The 22,082-nt window shown below is 38.0% G+C and overlaps 2 protein-coding genes across 6 annotated transcripts in view; both read left to right on the forward strand.

Annotated features, from left to right (window-relative positions):
- Positions 1 to 22,082, forward strand: part of cenpv (centromere protein V) — a 278,526-nt gene that overhangs the window by 142,852 nt on the left and 113,592 nt on the right. The gene's annotated exons all lie outside the window — the stretch shown is intronic.
- ncor1 (nuclear receptor corepressor 1) overlaps positions 1 to 22,082 on the forward strand; it is a 137,653-nt gene that overhangs the window by 88,647 nt on the left and 26,924 nt on the right. For all 4 annotated transcript variants that reach the window (XM_079815098.1, XM_079815099.1, XM_079815096.1 and 1 more), the window contains exons 18-24: positions 2,167 to 2,229; positions 9,020 to 9,153; positions 9,888 to 9,960; positions 12,154 to 12,616; positions 13,219 to 13,336; positions 13,829 to 14,012; positions 16,783 to 16,947. In XM_079815098.1, the coding sequence (XP_079671224.1) occupies positions 2,167 to 2,229; positions 9,020 to 9,153; positions 9,888 to 9,960; positions 12,154 to 12,616; positions 13,219 to 13,336; positions 13,829 to 14,012; positions 16,783 to 16,947 (1,200 nt within the window). The remainder of the gene's footprint in view (positions 1 to 2,166; positions 2,230 to 9,019; positions 9,154 to 9,887; positions 9,961 to 12,153; positions 12,617 to 13,218; positions 13,337 to 13,828; positions 14,013 to 16,782; positions 16,948 to 22,082) is intronic.

The following is a 22,082-nucleotide window of genomic DNA, read 5'->3' on the forward strand; positions in this document are numbered from 1 at the left end:
GTGAGTTTTTTTTTTTTTCTCGTAACAAGCTACGAAAATGACGATATTGCTGGGACTTAAAGGTAGCATTTTGCCTACCTGGCTAAAGGGGGAAACTGGCTCTCTTTTTCCTTCCACAATGCACATTGAGCGATCACCCAAGTCACGTGACTTGCATTTGGAAGACAAAAGTTAGTGTATATTTAGTAAATAATATTATTATAATAATATTTAGTAAAAATACAGCTCTTATTAGTTGTTAAAAGTGTACAAATTACTATTCAATCAAATGTCAAGGAAGAAAAAATGTATTTGTGGCATAAGGTGAAGTGAGAGCTGGGAAGGGCAGCAGGGGGCGGGGCATGTTCGGTTCGACATGAGAGTATCGCGGTTCGTACCGTGGGTGGTGTATCACTTTTTTTGGTTCGGATCGTTACACCCCTAGTGTGTGCATGTGAGGTTTGTTTCAAATGCTGTTGTGATAGAAGGGCTGTCAGACAGAAACGCTGAAGGTTTGATCCTTGAGGCTCACAAAACAGCAGCTCTTCAGCATTATTTCACTTCTGTTCTTTCGCTGACATTCAGAGCGTTTCTCTTCGTTTTACTGTTTATTCCCTTCGCACTCTTGTTCCCTCCTTTCGTGTTTTTTTTTCTTTTGCTCTGTCTCTCTCTCTCGCTCTCTCAGTGAGTTTGTTTGTCCATTCTTTCCTATCTCCAAATCTCTCTCGTCATCCTGCCACCCAACGCCAGACTCAAGGTCTCTGAGTTTGTGTTGCCGTGGTGATAGCGGGTGGAGGGATTGCCATGGAGACAATAATGAGAAGCAGGTAAACGCTGCGAGTCTCAGGAGGAGTTTGATTAGAGTAAAAAGGGGAATGAAAGACCGTCCTGATTGTTTCATTTGGCTTTTGGTGCCACTTTAAAATGAATTAAGAGACCTCAGTGCTCAGTAATTAGTGTTCATTACGTATGCTGCTGAATGCGGTTGGCTCCCACGTCAAAGTATGGCTGATTACCTTATAGATCGGTCACCAATTGTGTTTTGTCATTCCCGCTTTTTCGTGATGGAGTCTCCTGTCTGGCCTCTGTTCCTGTATTGTGATCAGAAGAGCTATTAAACCTCAAGCGCTCGTGGGCTTGAAGAGGATCTGGCCATCTCGTCTGATGAATTTTGTAACTGTGCTTGATTTTATCTTGTCGTTCTGTCTTTTAAAGTGTGTTTAAAGTTTTAAACAAGCCATAATGGAACAATTCCACGTCTAAACCGCCATCAACATGACAAAGCAGCAGAGTACAAGCATATGAACGTAACGCACACACTGTCAGGGGTCATGGGGTAATGTAAACTGCATCTAGTGGGTCAGCGAAGAGACGTTTATTTGAAGAGTTTTAGCGGAGACTCACTGCACTAGTCATACAAACACTGTGGGGACACACTCGTGCTCACGCATAAATGTCAGAGGTTCACACTGTGCTAAATCTGTCGTAGTGTTTAGTCAATTTCAAGGAGACCCTCAGAGCGGGCGGGAGAGGAGAGCACGGGCTCTCTCTCTCTCTCTCTCTGTCTCTCTCTCTCTCTGTCTCTCTCTCTCTCTCTCTCTCTCTCTCTCTGTCTCTCTCTCTCTCTGTCTCTCTCTCTCTCTCTCTCTCTCTCACTCTCTCTGTCTCTCTCTCTCTCTCTCTCTCTCTCTCTCTCTCTCTCTCTCTCTCTGTAGTTTGAGTGGAAATTATGTAGGGAGGGGTTGTTGCGCTGCTCGCTTCAGCTCGGCTACTGTTATGAGAGTGGCTGCCTAATGATATGGGTGAGTGAGTGAGTGAGTGTGTGTGTTGGTCTTAGACCCAGTAGGGTGGTGCTTCTGCACTCCTCCACTGTCTGCTTGAGATCAGCTGACTGGACTCTCCGAGAGACAGCGAGAGAGAGAGAGAGAGAGAGAGAGAGAGAGAGACAGGAGTAAGAGAGAGGTGAGACTGCCTAGTTGAGTCCAGCAAGCGCCAAGGAGAGAAAGCAATAAACAGGGCAAAGGACAGAAAGCGGTTGAGGACAGAGAGAGAGAGAGAGCCCGAGGGAGGGAGGTCTCTGCAGCCCCCAAGTATAAACAGATAGAGAGGGAGGGTGCAAGATGAACCGTGTCGTGTAGCTTTGCCTGAGTTCTCCCTCACTGACGCTGACGGTGTGTGTCGCTACAGGCGCGGTTGAAGCTGGAGAGACGTCTCGCTGGACAGAGGATGAGATGGAGATCGCCAAAAAAGGTACTGCTTGACTTTTACTTCATCTCCCTCCCCCACTCCTTCTCCTTCTCTGGTTTTCAGTTGGCTCTGTCTGATCTGATCTTCACACATGCACAAACATCTCACTTTTGCTCTACTTATTTGATGTCTTTGTGGTTTTGCATATTTTTCTGTGTTGAGGAAGTTGGTTGGAGTTGCATTTGTGAGCATCCTCTTTGTAGTGATTATTCAGATCAGGACTGTGAGGAAGAAACTGAACTGTGACCATTTAACACACTAAAAACTTTACAAGACAACCATTCACCCCTAAACGCAGTGAAAGAATGACAGGAATAGTGCAGAGGGCAAATGTTTTGCTCAGAGTTTAAAGTTTAATGAAAGCTTTTGGAGGGAATCTCTATGAAAACCTGTCCAGGTCACATGTCACCCTGTAACTAAACGGGAAGAAACTGAAGCTTTGTTTTCTGACAATTATGCCGTCATTTCATGACAATTTAGCACATTTCCCACAAAATTCTTATTAATGTAAGGCAAAAAGTTTTTTGTTTTCATTAATGCAATGCAAATATATAGCATATAAATATACATTACCATTTAAAAGGAAGGATACTTTTAAATTGATCAACTTACAGAAAAGACATATTGTCACAAAAGATTTGTATTTCAAATGCTGTTCTTTTGAGCTTTCTATTAATCAAAGCATTTTGTATATCGCTTTAAAAAATATTAAGCTGAACTGTTTTCAAGATTTGTATGGCTGCTGAAAATTTAAATTATAATATTTCACAATATTACTGTTGTAGTATATTTCTGATCAAATAAATGCAGCCTTGGTGAGCATAAGAGACTTACCGTCCCCAGAAATTTGAATTGCAATGTATTTTTAAATATAATTAATAATAATAATGTTTACTATTTTAAATTTACATTGTCTGTATTTTAATCATTCAAATTGATTCCAATTTTTAAAGCATTGCATTGTTTTTCCAGCACAGATGATTTGTGCACTTTGCTGATCAGCCATGTTCATCTGCACGTCTTGGATGTGCATTTCCAGCATTACAGATGTGATTTATTTATGGTTAAAACATACTTTAAACAACAAGTGTAACTAAAGTACTAATTACCAGTATTCCCATTATTCTCAACAGTGAATCTGCTTGAATTACAATATCTTCAGTTACAGGCAGTACAACAGATGTGTAAATAGTTTGCAGTTCAGAAATATAGCAGCATTTCCTTGCATTGCAGTAGTGAGATTTTTATTATTATTATATTATTAGGATTGAGAATGTGAAAGAGAAATGTGCTAAATCTAAATAACAGCTTTTCTTGAACAGGCCTAAGTTCAGTTTGCAGTTCTTTCTCCACAGTTGTTGTCAGTTTGCCAGCAGAAATGGACCAAGGAAAAAGAGGCTTCCTCTTTTTGCACTGAATCCAACGGTGTAATTTATTTTCTGGTTGGTGTTTTTGACTGATTGTATTAATGGCCTTGAAAGGAAGATAGTGAATAATAGAGGCCCTATTTAAAAAAACATTTTTTTAATTCTTTTTATTTACATCACAACGTTTGTGATTTATTTTTTTATTTTTATTTTTTTGTGTGTGTGTGTGTGTGTGTAAATGTGTTGATCAACCCTTCTGAGACCTGGTCATTATGGATTCATATTATAATACAAGTGTTGTAAGTGTTTATATTACTAAAAAAATTTAATCGCTCAGACACATCAACACACAAACTACCCCTAGAGCTTTTTAAAGCATCAGAGTTTGCAGAAGTGTTTTCAGGTCAGACTACGGTCATCTGAGTGCATTCCTTCTGCTTCCTCTTTCTTTGTGCTCTTTCATCTTCTCTTGAGTAAAGGGGAAGTTCAGTCCACTGAGGAACAAACATGAAGGTGTGTGTGTGTGTGTGTGTGTGTTTCTCCCTGTATCTTTTGTACAGACCTCTGGTGAGCCATCAATGTCGCTGCACAGTTCAGTTTAATTGGAGGACAGTCTAACATGATTGGCTAGGGACTAGGAGAACTGCTGACTGAGTTTCAGTATTTGTTTGGAGGAACTGAGTGTTTTTATATTCTGACAAGAATCACTGTAGCTGCTGTGCAGATGAGAGACGCTGTACTGTTTTACAAAACAACATGCGGCAATAAGAAGAATGTTCAGAAGTTCTTTAGTTAGAGGATTTATTAAATCATTCATATTCTTGCTTGTGTTGTGTAGGGTGTTATGCATTAGAGCTTATGTTGGAAGCAGTGGCTGTAAAAGAGTTCAAACCACAGAGAGAGATCATACCATCACTCTTCTCATACTCTGTTGCTCAGTGCTAGTGGAAAGAGGTAAAACAGACTCAGAGAAGCTCTTATGTAGAGCCGAATCAAGGTCAGCCCGTGCCATAAACCACTGCGACTCAAGGTGCTCGATCTTGAACCCTGATGTTTGCAGTGATTTCAGCACTCAATCAGTACACCACACACAATTTCATTATGAGTCTAGGTGTTAGTTGTGAAGACCTTTCCAGCACACTGTGGCTAATTTCTTGGACAAGTGATTACAGACATGTCAGTCAAGTGCAATGACACTTTTACGCAGGGCCTTCACAAATGACAAACTATTTTTAACTGTCATTTCAAGACATCTAGTTCTTAGTACATCTAGGAGCTGAATTCCGTTCCTGCTTGCTGAGCATTAGTACAAATACAATGTTTGATAACTTGATTTAGTTGCATAAGTCTTTAGGGTATGTATTTTCTTTGAACAATTCTGGAAGGTACTGATTAAAAAAATATATATGTATCGGAGGGAATTTGTGCATGTTAGCATCATCACAGCCTCTTGGGTATTTGGCACTGTTGACTGTCCTCATGGTGTCTGAGAACATTCAGCTAGTTGGAATATCTCGGTTGGCAGTTGGTGGTGTGGGCTTTCGTGATCATGGCAGTGATCAGTGACATGAACTGCTCTGATCTGGTTTAAACTTTCCTTGCAAACTCAAGGCATATATAGTATCACAGACGTAACTTGTGTTCTGTGCTGATTGTGTAGCTCGATTACTTTCTGGGGATTGCTTAAAATATGACAAATAAAATAAGAACATAAATGTGAATGTGTTTATTCAATGTTAATCTTTTTCTCACTAAAGCTGACAACTTCTGGCACGCATGAATGTGTACTATGACATAGGGCTGCACAATTAATCAAATTTGTAATCGTGATTACAATTACGGATGCCACAATTATGTAATTGCTTACAAAAAAAGTCCAAGTATTTTATTCTGTGTACTTAATGTGTTTTTTTTCTTTTTACATGTTATCGTAATCCCCCCCCCCCCCCCCCCCCATTGTTTTTATTTTTAGTACAACATTATAATACCATGCATATTTTCAATTTTTTTATTTAAAGAAACCAAACCAATGTATATTTGACTTTTGAGGCTTAATGCTATATATAGAATAATCGTAATTAATAATCGCAATTACAATTTCAAGGGAATAATCGACAATTATGATTTGTCATAATCGTGCAGCCCTACTATGACACACCCTGAATGAACAAATACAGATTACACACACACTCACAGGTTAAAGTCACTTCATGAATTGAATCCAAAGTTAGTCTGTTACAATTGTTATTGATTATTTATCTTAATTTGCCACCAAATTGAGACATTGTAAGAACCTGAAAAATGGCATAAAAAATGACTTTTCCATTTTTCTGTTCCTCTAGATTTGTCATCCATACTGTTGTCAATCTGTTTAGAGTGGGTTAGTGTGCCACTAGCTTTAAAGGTTTTATAGGTTGAAATGGAGAAATTTCTAATTTCGAAATCAGGAATTTAGCTTGAAAGTGAATGATTTCACCATGCAGATTTCACATCAGGTTTAAGTTGGTCACATGAATTAATAGCCACGTTGACCAAACCACGTTTGGTTTGAAAGCGACTTCTCTGTGAATTGCTCTTCAGACAACACTACACTCTTCACAATGGACCTTATTTGTCTGCCAAATTTCGCTGAAATTTTGATAATGTGACCGCACATTTAAAGAGTGAGCAACTGTTGTTAAAGGTGTCATGAACTGGCTTTTTAAAAAAAAATTATACTTTTGTCTGAGGTCAACTTATGACGTTTGTGTGGTTTTTATATTCAAAAACATCATAATGAATAAGTAATAGGCTATTTTCTGCCTTGGTTTTGAGGCTCTCTGAGAAACACTTGGATTTGATGGGCGTGCCGCACTGAAGACTTGGAAGTAAACGCCCACGGTTAGGATTGGATAAGATTTGCATATTTAATGAGCTTCAGCTACCGCCTGTCCCAGGAATTGTCTGGGGGAAATGCTCAGAGGACTTGCAAAATATCAAACAAACACAATGATTAAATCACACACACACACACACTAGGGATGAAACGATTACCGGTTTCACGATAAACCACGATAAAATTTAGTGACGGTTAGTAATATCGTATAAAATTTTATTATCATTAAAACCGCGTGTGATTATCACGGTTGTGAAAACTCGCGGTAAATCCTGTGTAGTCAGCGTCAGTCAGGCGCAGCACCGCTGTTTTTTGAATGATAAGAAATGGCAGAAGGCAGTGACAGCACTTCTGGGGATTGTTCAGCCTCTAAAAGGACCAAATCTGAGGTGTGGTCATATTTTGGCTTTTACAAAAGTCCTGAGGGAAACTTAATCTAAGATGGTCACCCTGTCTGCAGAACATGCCAGAAGAAAGTCACTGTAATAGGGGGAAACACTTCAAAACTACGAACGGCAAGTGGACTTTGACCTCAATACCAAAACTACATCTGGGAAATAATAACGTGAAGCGAACGAACAAATTTAGTCAAGACTAACATTTAAGGGATAATAATCAGGGCTTGACATTAACAACCGCCATTTGCGGGTGTAAGTTAGCGTTATTTCGGCTGCACACTAGTCACTCTGGCTGTTGAACTTATAATAGTCTTCTCAAAAGCCATCTGTTATAATCGCGTTGCGCATTATAAACACGTGTTTCTATTGAGTTTATGAATGCAATGTCTCATAATCAGAGGCGTTCAGATTAGCCGGAGTTTCATTCAGAGCGCGCGCCGCTCTTACTCGCTGAAATCTACACTAAAAGCAGAGATAAACGTGCGATGTATGCAGGAGATTCATTCATCATATAGTGGTTGTACTGTTTTTGTTCTATTTCAGCAGCGAAAATGGTTTTAAAAACACAGCAGAAGTACAGCGCAACGCTGGTGAATTTAGGGACCGTCTCTAAAGTTACATACAACATTGGTAACGTTACACGTTTCAAACTTCAGCATTTGAAGAGAATGACAGTCATAAAACTGACTGTAAAGTGATCATTTAGGTGTTAGGTATGATGCGCACATTTTGATATTTAATAAAATAAACTGTCAAATCATATGGAAATATGGATATGCATTATTTCACTTGGATAATGTTTGGGCTCTAACACAAAATATGCTAGATTTAAATGCATCATTGCTGAACACTGTAAATATATTCTCAAGCAATATTCTCATCAGAGATAATATTAGAGATTATATTTACGACAAATTATTATTATTTATGCATTATGCGTTGCTATTGACGACGGCCATTAAGGAAGGAAATCCCACAGAATCTAGCTTAAAAAAGTGCATAGAGCTGCTTGATTTATTTGTTGTTTGTTGATTTTCAAATATAAAACTTGTTGAAATGTTTTAAGTGTGTGCATCAGTTCTTTTTGAACACTTTCATCTCGTTTGAACAAAACCGTGATAATATTGATAACCGTGATAATTTGGGTCACTATAATCGTGATGTTAAATTTCCATACCGTTTCATCCCTAACACACACACACACACACACTCCCGCGGAGTCACTCACTCACACACACACACACACACACACAAGCGCGCGGACACACACACTCACTCGCACCTACACCTACTCCACCCTGTGACAGCGTTCTAGGGTATGTAATCAATAGATTTCAAACGATCTGTAATGTTATGCAAAACTAACACATATAAAAAAACATGTTTTAGCCTACTCACATAAGTGTGTGTTCAGAAGGAAGCTTATACAGGGATGATCCTTAGCTCACAAGGCGGGGCTACAGAAGCATATTTATCTGTAGAGGCGGCGTCTAGGTCCTATTACGTAAGAGATCATATATTCTGAGTGCTCTCGTTTTCTGAGCCTGGTGTCAATAAAAGCTTTTCTTTGACTAACAAGGAAGTTTTCAGCTCTGAAACTTACAGGATATTCTTATATTACCATGACCTTTTATATATCAAAAGCTCAAGGGAAAGTTGATTTCTCAGTTCATCACCCCTTTAAGATGCCCATGGATAGCCATCCTTTCTGATTTCTTGCTCTAATATTGATACATGTTTTGTAATCTGTGCATCCTGAAGTATTCTTCACTAATGTGTCTTCCTGTTGGATGTTCAAAAATCAGGCTGATTCTGCTCATCAGGTGTTCGGCTAATACTTCAACCTTGTGGTGCCCTGAGCATCCTGCCTTAACTTGTACAACCATTCTAGCTAAACTGGTAGGATTATCTTCACCACAGAGGCAGAAGGACTGGCATGGTCATTTTTGACTGAATCCCAAGCCATATTTCATGTGTTTAGTGCCTCTGAAAGAGAAATGGTCTTCATGTTATGGTGTGGGACCTTTATTGAATGTTCTTGTGGTTAATAAAATTATTAGTTATACTTTTATTTCTAAGGGTTTTGTTGCAGTTGGAGGAAGGTGTCTTTTCTCTGTTCATTCATATTCTTATCCTCTTTCTCTTGTGCACAGGGCTGGTTGAACATGGTAGGAACTGGTCAGCCATTGCCAAGATGGTAGGCACTAAGAGTGAAGCTCAATGTAAGAACTTTTACTTCAACAACAAGAGACGATACAACCTAGACAATCTACTACGGCAACACAAGGTACAGATCTAGCATTCATGGAATAAATTTGCTACATCCAAACATTCCCATTACATGCTTGAAATATATGAACAGTGATTTATATCCTTTATTGGCCAACATATTCATGTTCTTGTATTCAAGAAGTTTATGCATCACTGAAATGTTCACATAGGATATCAGATATTTTACACATGGTTGAGTACTTGATTTTGATTAGTTGGTGGGCTTTTCAAGCCGTTTTTTCATTTTCTATTGCTGAATGGCTATGTAGTTCCATGTATGTTGATCGCATTATGGTTCCATATCCCTTTATTATTATTTGGAAAGAGTCATGCAGTTCTTTGTAGCAAATTATAAACTACTAAAAATGATCACAATCACAACTCTACATCTAGATATTTACACTACCTTATGCTCATCAAGGCTGCATTTATTTAATTAACAATACAGTAAAAACTTTTAAAATAACTGTTTTCTATTTTAATATATTGTGGAAACTGTGCCCTACTGACCCTAAACTTATGAATGGTAGTGTATGTATAATATTTCTCCTAGTTACTTGTTTACTAGTTCAAAAGTAACGTTTTCTTAGTAGTCACAGTTGCTTTGGCTGTTTTTTTTGCATAATTCTTAAAAGTGGTGTAAGAAAGTAGTTACATGGAAGGGTTGTCAAAAACTTTATGAATGCACATGATTGTGGTATAATCTATTTTGAACTATTCCTCAAAACTATACCTCGTTGTTTTGTGCAGGGTTCCCGGCTCCGTGGAAATCGAGACTCATCGCAGAGCGATCCTGCGCCTGATGAGGATGAGGAGAGTGATGGTATGATCTCTCTCTGTGGTTTGAACTCTCTTACAGCCGCTGCTTCCAACATAAGCTCTAATGCTTAAACAAACACCCTAAAAACCCATCGCTGTCAGTCTCTTTCTCTCTGACCCATGAACCCAGAGTCCGATCAAGCAGAGGGGAAGAGAAGCAGTGGGGCTGTAATGTAAAGAGAGCAGAAACAGACTGACACAGAAAGAGAGGGATGAAGTGAGAGAGCAGTAGTGCAGTGTGCTGACCTTTCTGACTGCAATGCGTTTGATTAGATTTGACAGCAAAACCCCAGACCGCGTTGCACTGCCACAGAGGTCAACATCCTCCCTCTACTGTCTGCACGCTTAATGAGTGAGGATCAGGAGCAAATAAGAGAACCGGTTGGGTGGGTGGGAGGTAGATGAAAGGGAGAGGAAATGAGGGAGTTAGACAAAAACACAAAGTGAAGAGAGTGGAAATAGAGGGAATGTGCAGAAGGGATAAAAGATCTGTACTACTTCTGCCTGCCTTTCTCGTTCTTATGAAAGCATTCCCTGGCTATAAAACCTAAAAAAAAGTGTTCTGGAAGGAAGCAGAGAGCTCTGTTGCGCTGTTATTAAGGTGCTGTTACGATCCTACAGAAAGCATTCTAATATGCTGATTTCATACTGAAGAAACATTTCCTATTATTAATTTTGAAAACCATTGTACTGAAAAAAAATTCAGTTACTGACCCTAAACTTTTGAATGATATTATCTTTCATTTTTGATTGAATAATTCAGATTCAATAGATTCTCTTTGCAAAAACAGAAGGCTACAAAATCTGTATCATTCGTTCAGTCATTTATGTTTTTATTTTAAAAAAAAAAAAAATAGAAATGCTACTTTTCCCCCCCAAAAAACGAAAAAAGAATTCCGTTCAATTTTGTTTTTCGTTCTGGGGTAGAAACATTTGTAAACAACTGGAATATTCAATCTCTACACGTGGGAGGGAATGAAATGCCCTTTTCCTCTGATTGGTCAGCCGTAGATCAAACCGTGCCGTCATCAGTTCTTCCTCATTTTCACACAGCAGAATAATAGTCCTCCTCTGCTGCAGTTGTACGGACTCTTAACAAGTTTATTGCATTGATAACAACAATATTATCCCTGTATTATTATTTTGTTTTGTTTTTAATTAAAAAACGAAAAAGGAGCCATTTTGTCATTTTTGTACTTTCAATATTAAATCAAAAAACAATTGAACGAATGATACACAGATTCTGCAAGGCTGTTTCCCTGGTCTGCTTTCCTTGGTTACTTGTCATGTACTAAATGCTGGTGGCTTCTGTTCTCCCTCCTTACCTTCCCTCAAACCTTGCTCTTTTTGCTTTTTCTCCTTCTTTTCGTCATGCTGACATACTCCTGGAGTCAAGCAGGTTAGCCTTCATCGCTCTCCAAGAGAGGGACAGAATATCAGATAGATTGTGAGAGCCTCCGCACAGCAGAGAGGAGGAAGGAATTATGGATGAGGGAGAGTAATTTTTCAGACAGGGAATGGAGGAGAGAGAGAGTTGTTCGATATGTGTTTAACAAAAATATTAAGCTGCACAACTGTTTTCAACATTGATAATAATAAGAAATGTGTCTTGAGCACCAAATCAGCATATTAGAATGATTTCTGAAAGATCATGTGACACTGAAGACTGGAGTAATGATGCTGAAAATTCATCTTTGCCATCACAGCAATAAATTACATTTTAAAATATAATATAAAGTTATTTAAAAATTTTATCTTTTACAATATTACTGTTTTTACTATATTTTTGATCAAATAAATTGGTGAGAATAAGAGACTTCTTTCACTATGCATTAATCACAGGAACAATCAAATGGTAGTGCATACGCAAAGTCGTGTGTATTTTATATGTAGCACTTCCTGTGGCCCTGGTGGGTGTCATCACGTGGCAAGGGTGTAAAGGTGATTAGCCAAAGGATGTTTGCTGTCCAGAAGTGCATTAGCTTGTTTGCGTGATGTTGTGTGCAGTGATGGTGACCCACCTCTGCTCTGTCACGGCAGGGTTGTTTGGGTTTTCTGCTTCTATGCCTTTGTGTTTCTGTAGCAGAGATTGAAATGGATTGGATTTGATATTCGGTGCCCGCTTTGCACAGATGAATGAAGAATTTAAAGAGGATGTGATGGCTCAATCTTATGTTATTTCATCTCCTTTCCTAAGGTCCTGATAACAGTTCGGACACAGAGAGTGCGCCCTCTCCTTCTCAAACCGACATCTCAAAATCCTCTGACTCGCTAACTCATCCCAGCTCAGCTCTGGGTGGTGCATCTGACCTGGATGTAATGGCAACCAAAGGCTTGGTGGCAGATGCCACGGGCCAGGAGCCTCCATACAGTGAGCTGCGGGTGAAAGTAGAGAAGAGTCCAGAAGGTGGAGCTGGAGACAGGCTTCCTCAAGATGAACGAGCACACTCGGCATATGAAATGCAGATCCAGCCAAAGAGCGAGCCGCAGGATATGGAGATGACCACTCCTAGCAATGAAAGAGCACAGGTGCAAGTGAAGACTGAGCCAAAGGTCAAGGACAAGGAGGAGAAACAGGGGGAGCAGCACCACTCCGATAATGACTCTAGCGCCACCTGCAGTGCGGATGAGGATGTGGAGGTCGAACCTGACCGACAAAGGTGAGAAATTGCTGGTCCTGTTTTATATAGTGTTTGTACATAGTGCTATTGGTTTCTAGTATCATGGATAAGGTGGTGCTTTAATTTGAGATGTAATTCGTATGTGTAAAATATGAACTGTATAAATAAAAAATGTATACTTTTAAATTATAAATCCAAATATAAAATGATAAATTTTCATTCCTGTAGCTCAATTCCTGTTGCCTGTGAGATCATTGGTTCAATTCCCAAAGAATGCATTAACTTTAATTTAATGAAAAAAAATTAATTAACGTATAATTTGTTTGTTGAATAAAACATGTTCGCAGACCAAATAGAAATCTGAACTACCGGCGCGATAATTCTACCTGCCAATAAATGTTGAGCCCTGATGTGTAATAAATTACTTGTTTTAATAAAGTTTTATTTAAATAGTTTTTATTTTAATTGTCTTACCTTAGTAAATATTTAGTTGTGCAAAGATTGTACAAATTTTATACCTAAAAGTAGGGGGATAGACTGGGAATGAATGAAAAATCACTTCCGGCCGCTTTGTTGTAACTCACAGTAGAGTATCTGTAGCTAATACGTTTTATTCTCTTGTTCCTTCCTTTCTGTGGCAGACTTTTCTCTCTGGAGAAGCCGTCAATGCTGGGTGCTTCAGGCTCAGTGGTTGTGTCCTCAGCCAAACTCCTCAACATGCAGCAGCTGCAGCAAAGGGCCGCCACCATCCCCCCTATGGTCAGTCCCCATAGCCTCTACCCCCACTTAGCATTCAGATATGCCCCTCTGGACAGAGACAGGGCCCAGCCACCCCGCCACGTGAGTCCTGCCTCCATCTCCACCTCCGCAGAACACGCACTGTGATTCGCTTCTGCGGCAATCAGCAAACAAATCAGCAAATGCCAATTGATTTTCCACACTGTGAAATCATGACGAGTGAGAATTTGTTTGGTTGCTTTTGGGCTGATCAGTTGTGAGGTTTGGAGGCTGTCTGTTGTGGCGATTTGGTGTGGCTGTGAAATTAATTTAAATCTGATTGAGGCCCTGATTGGCCATTCAAAACTTTTACATAATAAAATGTAGCATCTCTAATGGGATCAAGTCATGCAACTTTAAATGAAAAATGGAATATATTTAATTGTTTAAATTTTTCTAAAAGCGCTTTTTGGTGTACGTCAATCCAGCTTTTTGCCCACATTTGAATCCTCTCTTACTGAACGGTTTGTTTAGGTTTCAACTCCATTTGGTCACAGCGGTGTTCCCGGAGGTCCATTGAGCGGATTTGCTATGTTCCAGCACCAAATCAAAGCTGTGCATGAGTCCGTGCAGGAGGACAAACAGAGACTGGACCAGAACGAGTCTGATCGCAGGCCACGTGTCACCACCCACAGCCCCACTGTACTGGACCGAGAAGGTGAGTCACGCACAGGAAGAGTGAGAGAGAGAATGCACAAAAATCCCTCAAATGTGGTAAATTGAGAACCCCATAAATCCAACAGCAAGCCAACGGAGTCGTTCTTTTTGCCTTTGCTCTTTGTTCAGTATCCACTTGAGATACTTGGACAGAGTATATTCGCTGGCTAACAGCTTGTAGTGTTGTAGTCGAGACCAGCTACACTGAGACCAAGTCAAGACCAAGACCAGAGTGTGTTGAGACCAAAGCAGGGCTAACCCTAACCTAGTCAAGAACAGACTAGCACTCCTTAAATTCATCTAAAGCAGGGGTGGGGAACGTTGATCCTGGAGGACCACTCTCTTGCAGAGTTTTACTCCAACCCTGGAAAAAAAACACTCACCTGCCTGTAACTTTAGTAATCCCGAAGACCTTGATTAGCTTCAGGTGTGTTTGATTAGGGTTGGAGCTAAACTCTGCAAGAGAGTGGCCCTCCAGGATCAACGTTCCCCACTCCTGATCTAAAAGATCCACATTTACTGCCTGAGAAATGTCTGATATTTTATCAATACATACATTAGAATTAGACACTATATAGAGCTGTTATCAATCAAATGAAATCACTAACTGCAAAATGCATCTTTGCACTGCAAAGGTGGCACTGAAAGTGCATCTGCATTGGTACAATTACAACTGCATAAATAATTGTGCTCCTATTTGTGAAAACAGCTCTCTTGCTCTTGTTATATTGCTTAATTATATGTTGTAATATAAAAAAACAAGATCCCATTAATTACTGACCTGAAACAACGGTAACAAAAAAAATCTAATTAGAAATAAACTAATTCCATTCGAAGCAAAAAGTTTTACATCCCATCACATGAATGATGTTAACAAATAAATCAGACAATGCACCAGCAATTTAGTGATACTGTATCCCGATCTTGAAATAAAATCCAGACTGAGACAAGACAAAGTACAAATGTGGGCAAGACCAAGACCTTAAAAATGGTCTCGAAACCGGTCTCGAGCACCACAAAAATAACAACTTGCTGATGTTTGTGAAACACTCTCAAAGAAAAGACTTATGGTCTCATGGTATCTGGTCACTGTAAAATAAAAAAATATATATTATTATTATTATTATTATTATTATTATATTAGCAATTAATCACTAGTACTATAATATTGCCCAATTATAACAAAAATATGATTTTTACAGTACAAAAACATTTTATATTTTTATTGTTTAGCACATTATAAACATCCAAGTTTGAGCAAACATTCACAAACACAGTATTTCACAGTAAACACTGGTCTAAACATTCTTAGACTGTAACATTCATGTTACAGTGTAAATTTTCTTATTACTTTTATATTGTATTGTTTTATATTATGGTGCCGTCATATGACATTTAGATACAATGAAAGGTTGCCTGCCTATATATTTCAACATGTTTCAACAATAGTTTTGAATGATGTATCACTCTTATCTTATAACCAAAAATAACGGAGTATGTTAAGTTCTTTGCACTGTTATCAGGAAAAAATTAGGAATTCCAACGACAGGTCTTTTCTTCCGTATTGTGAAGTACATTCAAAATAAAACAAAGGTAAAAAAGTTGAACGGGTTCTATCCATCAATTATTGATTGGATTGAGGCAGATTTGAATGGAATCTTGCAGTCAATAATAAGACCGCTGTGGGGTTTAAGCAAACTAAATCATTAGTGAAGTCTGGTATACATCACTAGAGAGAAGTCTGTAATTTTCATTGGAAAATCCAGTGGTGACATTTTGGTTAATTACAAGGCCAAAACTATTTAAAAAAAAAAAAAAAAAAATGTGCATGAATTAATTTACAAAAAAGATGTTTTCATTTCTTGCAACTCTAACTGACATGTGAATTTGCTCATGATTGCTTTTTTAGAAGGTAAAAAACAGTCAAATCTTAATGTCCAAAACACTTACTGGCATGGCCAGTTTGGGATTAAAAACTCAAAGAAGCTTTGGTAATTTTGACTGCCCATCCTCTCAAATATAGAACTAATCCCATCCAAACAGAACATTTGTCACTTTTTGTTTGGGAAAACTCCTAACCAAAAGAGCTGTCTCTGAGGGGAAGAGAGCAATGAACAATACAAAATTGAGGTTAAAGAAACACCCCTGAGACAAGCAGACAGAAAGACAAGCAGATGGACCGCTGCATAACAAAGATTGTAATGTGCCTGTAGTGCATCTGTTCTATCCTCCCATGCACTCTCGCTCGGTTTTTACATGCCAAGAAGTTTGAGCAAAGACAGTAACGGCAAAGACAGACGTTTTTCTGTTTTTCCTCCTCCTCCTCCTCTCTGTTTTATAATGGGTCTCCAAAACAGATTTGAACGTGGGTGTCGAACGTGCGGGAGAGAGACACTGGACTTTGCTCTTCTCAGCTTTGAAACAGTGCTGTTTTTGATGGAGCCAGCCAACCAAAAAGAACATTAGGTCATTCTCTTGTAGTGATATCCATTAGAAACACCAAGTTTTGCTCGACCTCTTTCTCACAGACTGGCAAGACTGTAGCTCTAAAAACCTGCCTTGATATTTCACTTGGTAGAGCTGTACAGTGATAACACTGAATTAACCTTTCTATATCTATACCTGTGATTTAATGTATGGTTTGAATAAGATGTTTTCATGATCACTAGTAGAGACGACCACAATTAGAAAATGTGCTTGTCGTTCTGTTTTATGTCTTTGCCAGTCTGCTTGATGTCTGTGATAGCCTTTCCTCTCTGTCCTCTCCCCAGGTAAGCCGTACGCTTACATGTCATATGATCTGAAGCTGATGGAGCAGGAATCCCATGTTGGAGCAGGCAGACCGGGCTCTCCATACAGACTCTCTCCTCGGGAGCCTAGCAAAGCCTCACCCCAGCCTGACTGCAGTAACGCCACCCGCTATAGTGTACCTCCAGGTAAGCAGTTCTTGCACCCTGTATCCAGGTATAGTTTTTCTGGATTCACCGAAATGAACACAACAAAGACATACAAATGGTCTACTAATGAAAACATCCTCTATGAGTGTTTATCTCAGTGAAAAAAATATCAAGAGTTTGGGGTCAGCAATATTAAAAGAAAATGCTCACCAAGGCTGATCAAAAATACATTATTTTATACATTATTTGCTGTTTTTCACTAATAGACAAGCAGTGTTGGGGGTAACGCATTACAAGTAACTTGAGTTGCGTAATATTACTTTTTCCAAGTAACTAGTAAAGTAACGCATTACTTTTCAAATTTACAACAAAATATCTGAGTTACTTTTTCACATTAATTTGACTGACAGCTCTCCTGCCCCCATGTTGAGAAAAAGAAGTGCAGAGGCGTTGTGTGTAAACATGATGGTTATTGTAGTTCCAGACTAAACGTGAGCATTTATTTATCTCACTTGCACAATAAAGATTCTGTACTCCTCAAAATGAATAAAATCAGTCAAATACAAATCAGAATACTATGCAAAGCTCCAGTAATTAAATGTTAAATAAAACAACTATTTTTATGCATAATCTACCTTTATATTTAATTTACCAATGTCTTGCTGCTGACCTTTGATGATGAAAATTGCTAGATGTTTTGTTTTTATTGGTAAAACTTTTTTCTCCTGCATCCTATTCTACCATTATCCAGAATGGCAGCACAGCAGAGCTGCGCCCTCTACTGTTCATGCATGAATTTGCATTTTTACCTCAGCCTGGGGCTTATTATTTCAATTTTGGTATGAAGAGGTCTTTACCGTTGCACAAAAATATAACTTTTTTGTTATAAACATAAACAAAAACAAAAACAAGCCCAGCCCAGGTGAGAAAAAGTAGTGCAAAAGTAACGTAACGCATTACTTTTCTTAAAAAGTAACTAAGTAACTCAATTAGTTACTTTTTAAGGGAGTAACGCAATATTGTAATGCATTACTTTTCAAAGTAACTTTCCCCAACACTGTATACAAGAGAAAACAACATGGACATAACCATTGTCATAAGGACAAAAATATGTATTTTTATTAAAACCACAATAGGCAATTCCTGTAATAATGTGTTCACTATTTCTCTAACGTTCTAGATTTTACTTCTGCTCTGACTTGTGTACTAATCTGTCTTATGCTTGAAACTTGGCATTGTAATATGTACTTCAAATATTGTTGAAGTAGCTTGAAATGTTCTCCATTTTGATGTCGCTTTGGATAAAAAGCCTGCTAAATGAATCAATTTACGAAATGCGGGTCATGACCATAAGAATTTTTTTTTGTCTAAAATAGCTTTTTTTGACACCTCAAAAAAAGATTAAAAAATAAATGGACAAATACATTGTTTTCACTGCTATGTGCTTGAGTCATTGTAAAATTGGACTTGATTGATGGCCTGTGGGCTAATTCTGAGAGCCCTTTCGAGTCCATCTTGTCTGGACCTAAAGATTTTGACTTTGCAGTTAAAAGTATCTCTTATTACTTTTATTAAGTCTTACATGTTTATGCTATATGAAGGTTCTTTTGCTTCATTGTTTTAGATCTGCATATAGACGAGCTGGAATTTCAGTCATTAGCACCCTTGTCTGGAACTTCAAACCTGACAGTGTCGCTAGCAGACTGATAAAGAACCAGACTCCGCTTCTCCTTGTTTTAGAGGAACTCTGGTTGTAAGATACATAGCTTTTATTAGTCAGGTCAGCGAGTTTCTTCCTGAAGGAAACCTTGAAGCTCTCACGAGGCTCAGCCCATGTGACTGATTCCCTTATCAGCCCTACCCTTACAACCTAGAAACCGTTCTCATGGAGACAAACACTTTTAGAACACACTGGACATTTCTATCAGGAGAGAAAAAAAATACAGTGAACGCCAAGTAAACGGAATGTTCTAATAGGACTGTCGCTCCTGCAGGTTTATTTGATTTTGTGATGATGTGTGGGAACAATGATCAGGTTTCATGAACTTTGGCATGAGACTTCGGTCTTCAGTGACCTCTGCTGTGAGGATCTAGATTGAGCAGAATGATTGATTTGCATTATTGACCTGGTAAACAAAACTTTCTCTCTGTGTCCTACATGCATGCTACATCAATAACATGACCACTACTGGTGATGCAACTGTGACTGACTGAACAAACTAGGGATATCACACATACTGGTACTTACTATTATTTTATTTAAAACATAAATATATATTAAAGAATTAAAAAAAAAATATTATATTGCAATCATAATGTACTCTAGCATTCAAACGCTTGTGTCCAGTAAAACTGTTTTTGAAAGAATTATCCTATGCTAACTAAGGCTGTTTTTATTTGATCAAAAATACTGTAAAATTGTGAAATTACATTTTAAAATAACCTTATTCTATTTGAATACATTTTAGAATGTATTCAATGTCAAGTTACATAATCCTTCAGAAATCATTCTAATGCACTTATTTGGTGCTCAAGAAAGATTTCATATTATGATCAATGTTGAAAAGACTTGTGCTGCTTAATATTTTTGTGGGATAGATTTTTTTCAGAATTATTTTGATGAATTGAAAGTTCAAAAGAACAGCATTTATTTGAAACAAATTTTTTGTGACACTTTTGTATAGTGTCACTTTTGATCAGTCTTTCACTTCTCTTCTGCATTCCCCAGTTAATTATGTGGCCAACCTAATAGACCCTTTTCACAGACTGTGATGACGCGTAAATCCTGAAACGTTTTTGTAATTTCATAAAATAAAATAAAATAAAAAAATAAAATAAAAAATATATATACACACACACACACACACACACATTTATAACACTAATACGTTGTATTTTGTTATTTTTGCATCAAATTACAAAAAACAAGTTACCGCTGCTGTGCATTGTTTCTAATACAGCGTCTATAGGAGCGATCATAAAAATTAACATATTTCTCTAATTTGACTGCTGTTATCAATCTCACTCTATTGTTTCCCTCTTTTTGAAAGTTGTGAAATCACTATTGTGGCGATTTTCTTTTGCTATTTGAGCAAATCAGCACACAAAAAAATATTTGTTTTAGTCTCTCATTCACAGCTATAATATTTAACCCAACTATGACGACTTCCGCTCTGAGAAACCCGGAAATGTGAAAATGGTCTATACAGGCATTAAAACAGTAGCTCAGAATGAGAGGATCAACCATGTAAAGGTCTAGGCAGACTTATGTTCTGTTAAACCTGAATGTGCATAAGAAGAGTCCTGAAACATACAATTGCAACAGATAAGCTATTATAGCATGAGAACATCACACCCTGCACTAAAGAACCACAGAGACCATCTCGGCTCTAGTTAACAGACTCGTGCTTTTTGCACCGCAGGAGACAGGAGGGTTCACGACTCAATATTTCAAAAGAGATGAGTGAGAGGCTGGGCTGCCTGGGAAGTGAAAAAGAAGTGCTTTTAGTGGGCAGTGGTGAAGGGAGACTTTATTCCTCCCATGCTAAGAGCTTTAGATTAGACTCTGGGCTGTTTTTTCTTTGTCAGGCCTTTATTCAAGGTTTAGTTTGAGGCTCTCTGCATTTGGGTCAGCTTTTTTTTTCACCAGCTCTTTATTTTGCTCTTATGGCAGATTTTTGAGTGTTGTGCTTTTTTCAGTTGCTTATAAACATATTAATGGCAAAAGTGCAATTACACTGTATTCAGCACAAACTGGGCTACCATAATATGTGAGCAACATGTATGCTTGTATTTTTGAGAGAATAATGTTTATGCATGATATTTGAAAAAAGTAAAAAATGTGTTTTAAAATTAAGGCTTCAAGACACAATAGATGTGTTCACAAGACCTTTGATTATTGGGTGTTTTTGTCTAGAGTTTTTGCTTCAAAATGATGTGAGAATCATTGAGCCTACTCATTCACATAAAACAATATATTCATTTACATTTTGTAAAACACTTTTTCTTTACTCAGGCCGTATGCAAGTATGCTCATGAATAGAACGAATGCATAGAACGATGAATAATTTTACGATGCGACGACAATAGTTTTTGTGCGCAAAAAAAAAATCAAAATAACACCTTTATCCAACTTGTTCTTGTCTTCCGTGTGTGCCTCCACGACGCATGCGCGAGAATATGACGTAGCGCCGGGGTTCGGGAATCCATGAAATGCCACTCTAACCCCATTTTGAGCACTACGCCGAGACCTAAAGCACGATCAATGTAGAATTCAACAGCTTAGATACGCGCGTCTTCCTCTGCTTGTAAACAAATCGCTTCTGGGTCATGTGTCCGAACGCCGGATCTGCATCATATTCTCGCGCATGCGTCGTGGAGGCATACACGGAAGACAAGAACAAGTTGGATAAAGGTGTTGTTTTGATTTTTTTTTTGCGCACAAAAACTATTGTCGTCGCATCGTAAAAATTATTGTAGAGTCACTGTGGTGAGATGGACTTTGTAACGACGTTTTAAGTGCCTTTTATGGGTCTTGGGAGTGTAATTGTACTGAATGCCAATGGAGGCCTGTGTGAAGCCTTTCTCAGCCATCAGCTTTCAACAAAAATATCTTCATTTGTGTTTCGAATATGAACGGAGGTCTTACGGGTGTCGAACGACATGAGAGTGAGTAATTAATGACAGAATTTTCATTTTTGGGTGAACTAACCCTTTAATTGGTAATGATGAATGTTATAAGTAAAATATTTGGGATTTAAAACAACATAATGCACTGCAATTATGATTTCAAATCGTATCTGGTAACTTTAGGTTGATTGGGACACTTTTTCCCAGTCATTTCAATGGCAAATATTTTCTGAATCATTTGTAAAAGATCAAATACACACAATACTCAAATATCATTTCGAGCTTCAGTCAGAAACACGTGCATGAGCCAGCGCTAAGGCTATTGTCTGCTAAATTGTTATCAAATATACTAATATATTTATTATACCAGTCTGTTATATTATATCAAATATATTAAAAACATTGATTAAAACTAAGATACAATTTATACAAAACGAAATTCAGTTTAAAGAAAGCAATTAACTTTATAAAAAAAATTTTTTTTAAAAACAACAACATAGGGTATAATATTTAAACATCAATATGAAGCAAAATTCGTTTTAAAA

This window comes from Gobio gobio, assembly GCF_949357685.1.
Source record: "Gobio gobio genome assembly, chromosome: 4".
Taxonomy (NCBI): Eukaryota; Metazoa; Chordata; class Actinopteri; order Cypriniformes; family Gobionidae; genus Gobio; species Gobio gobio.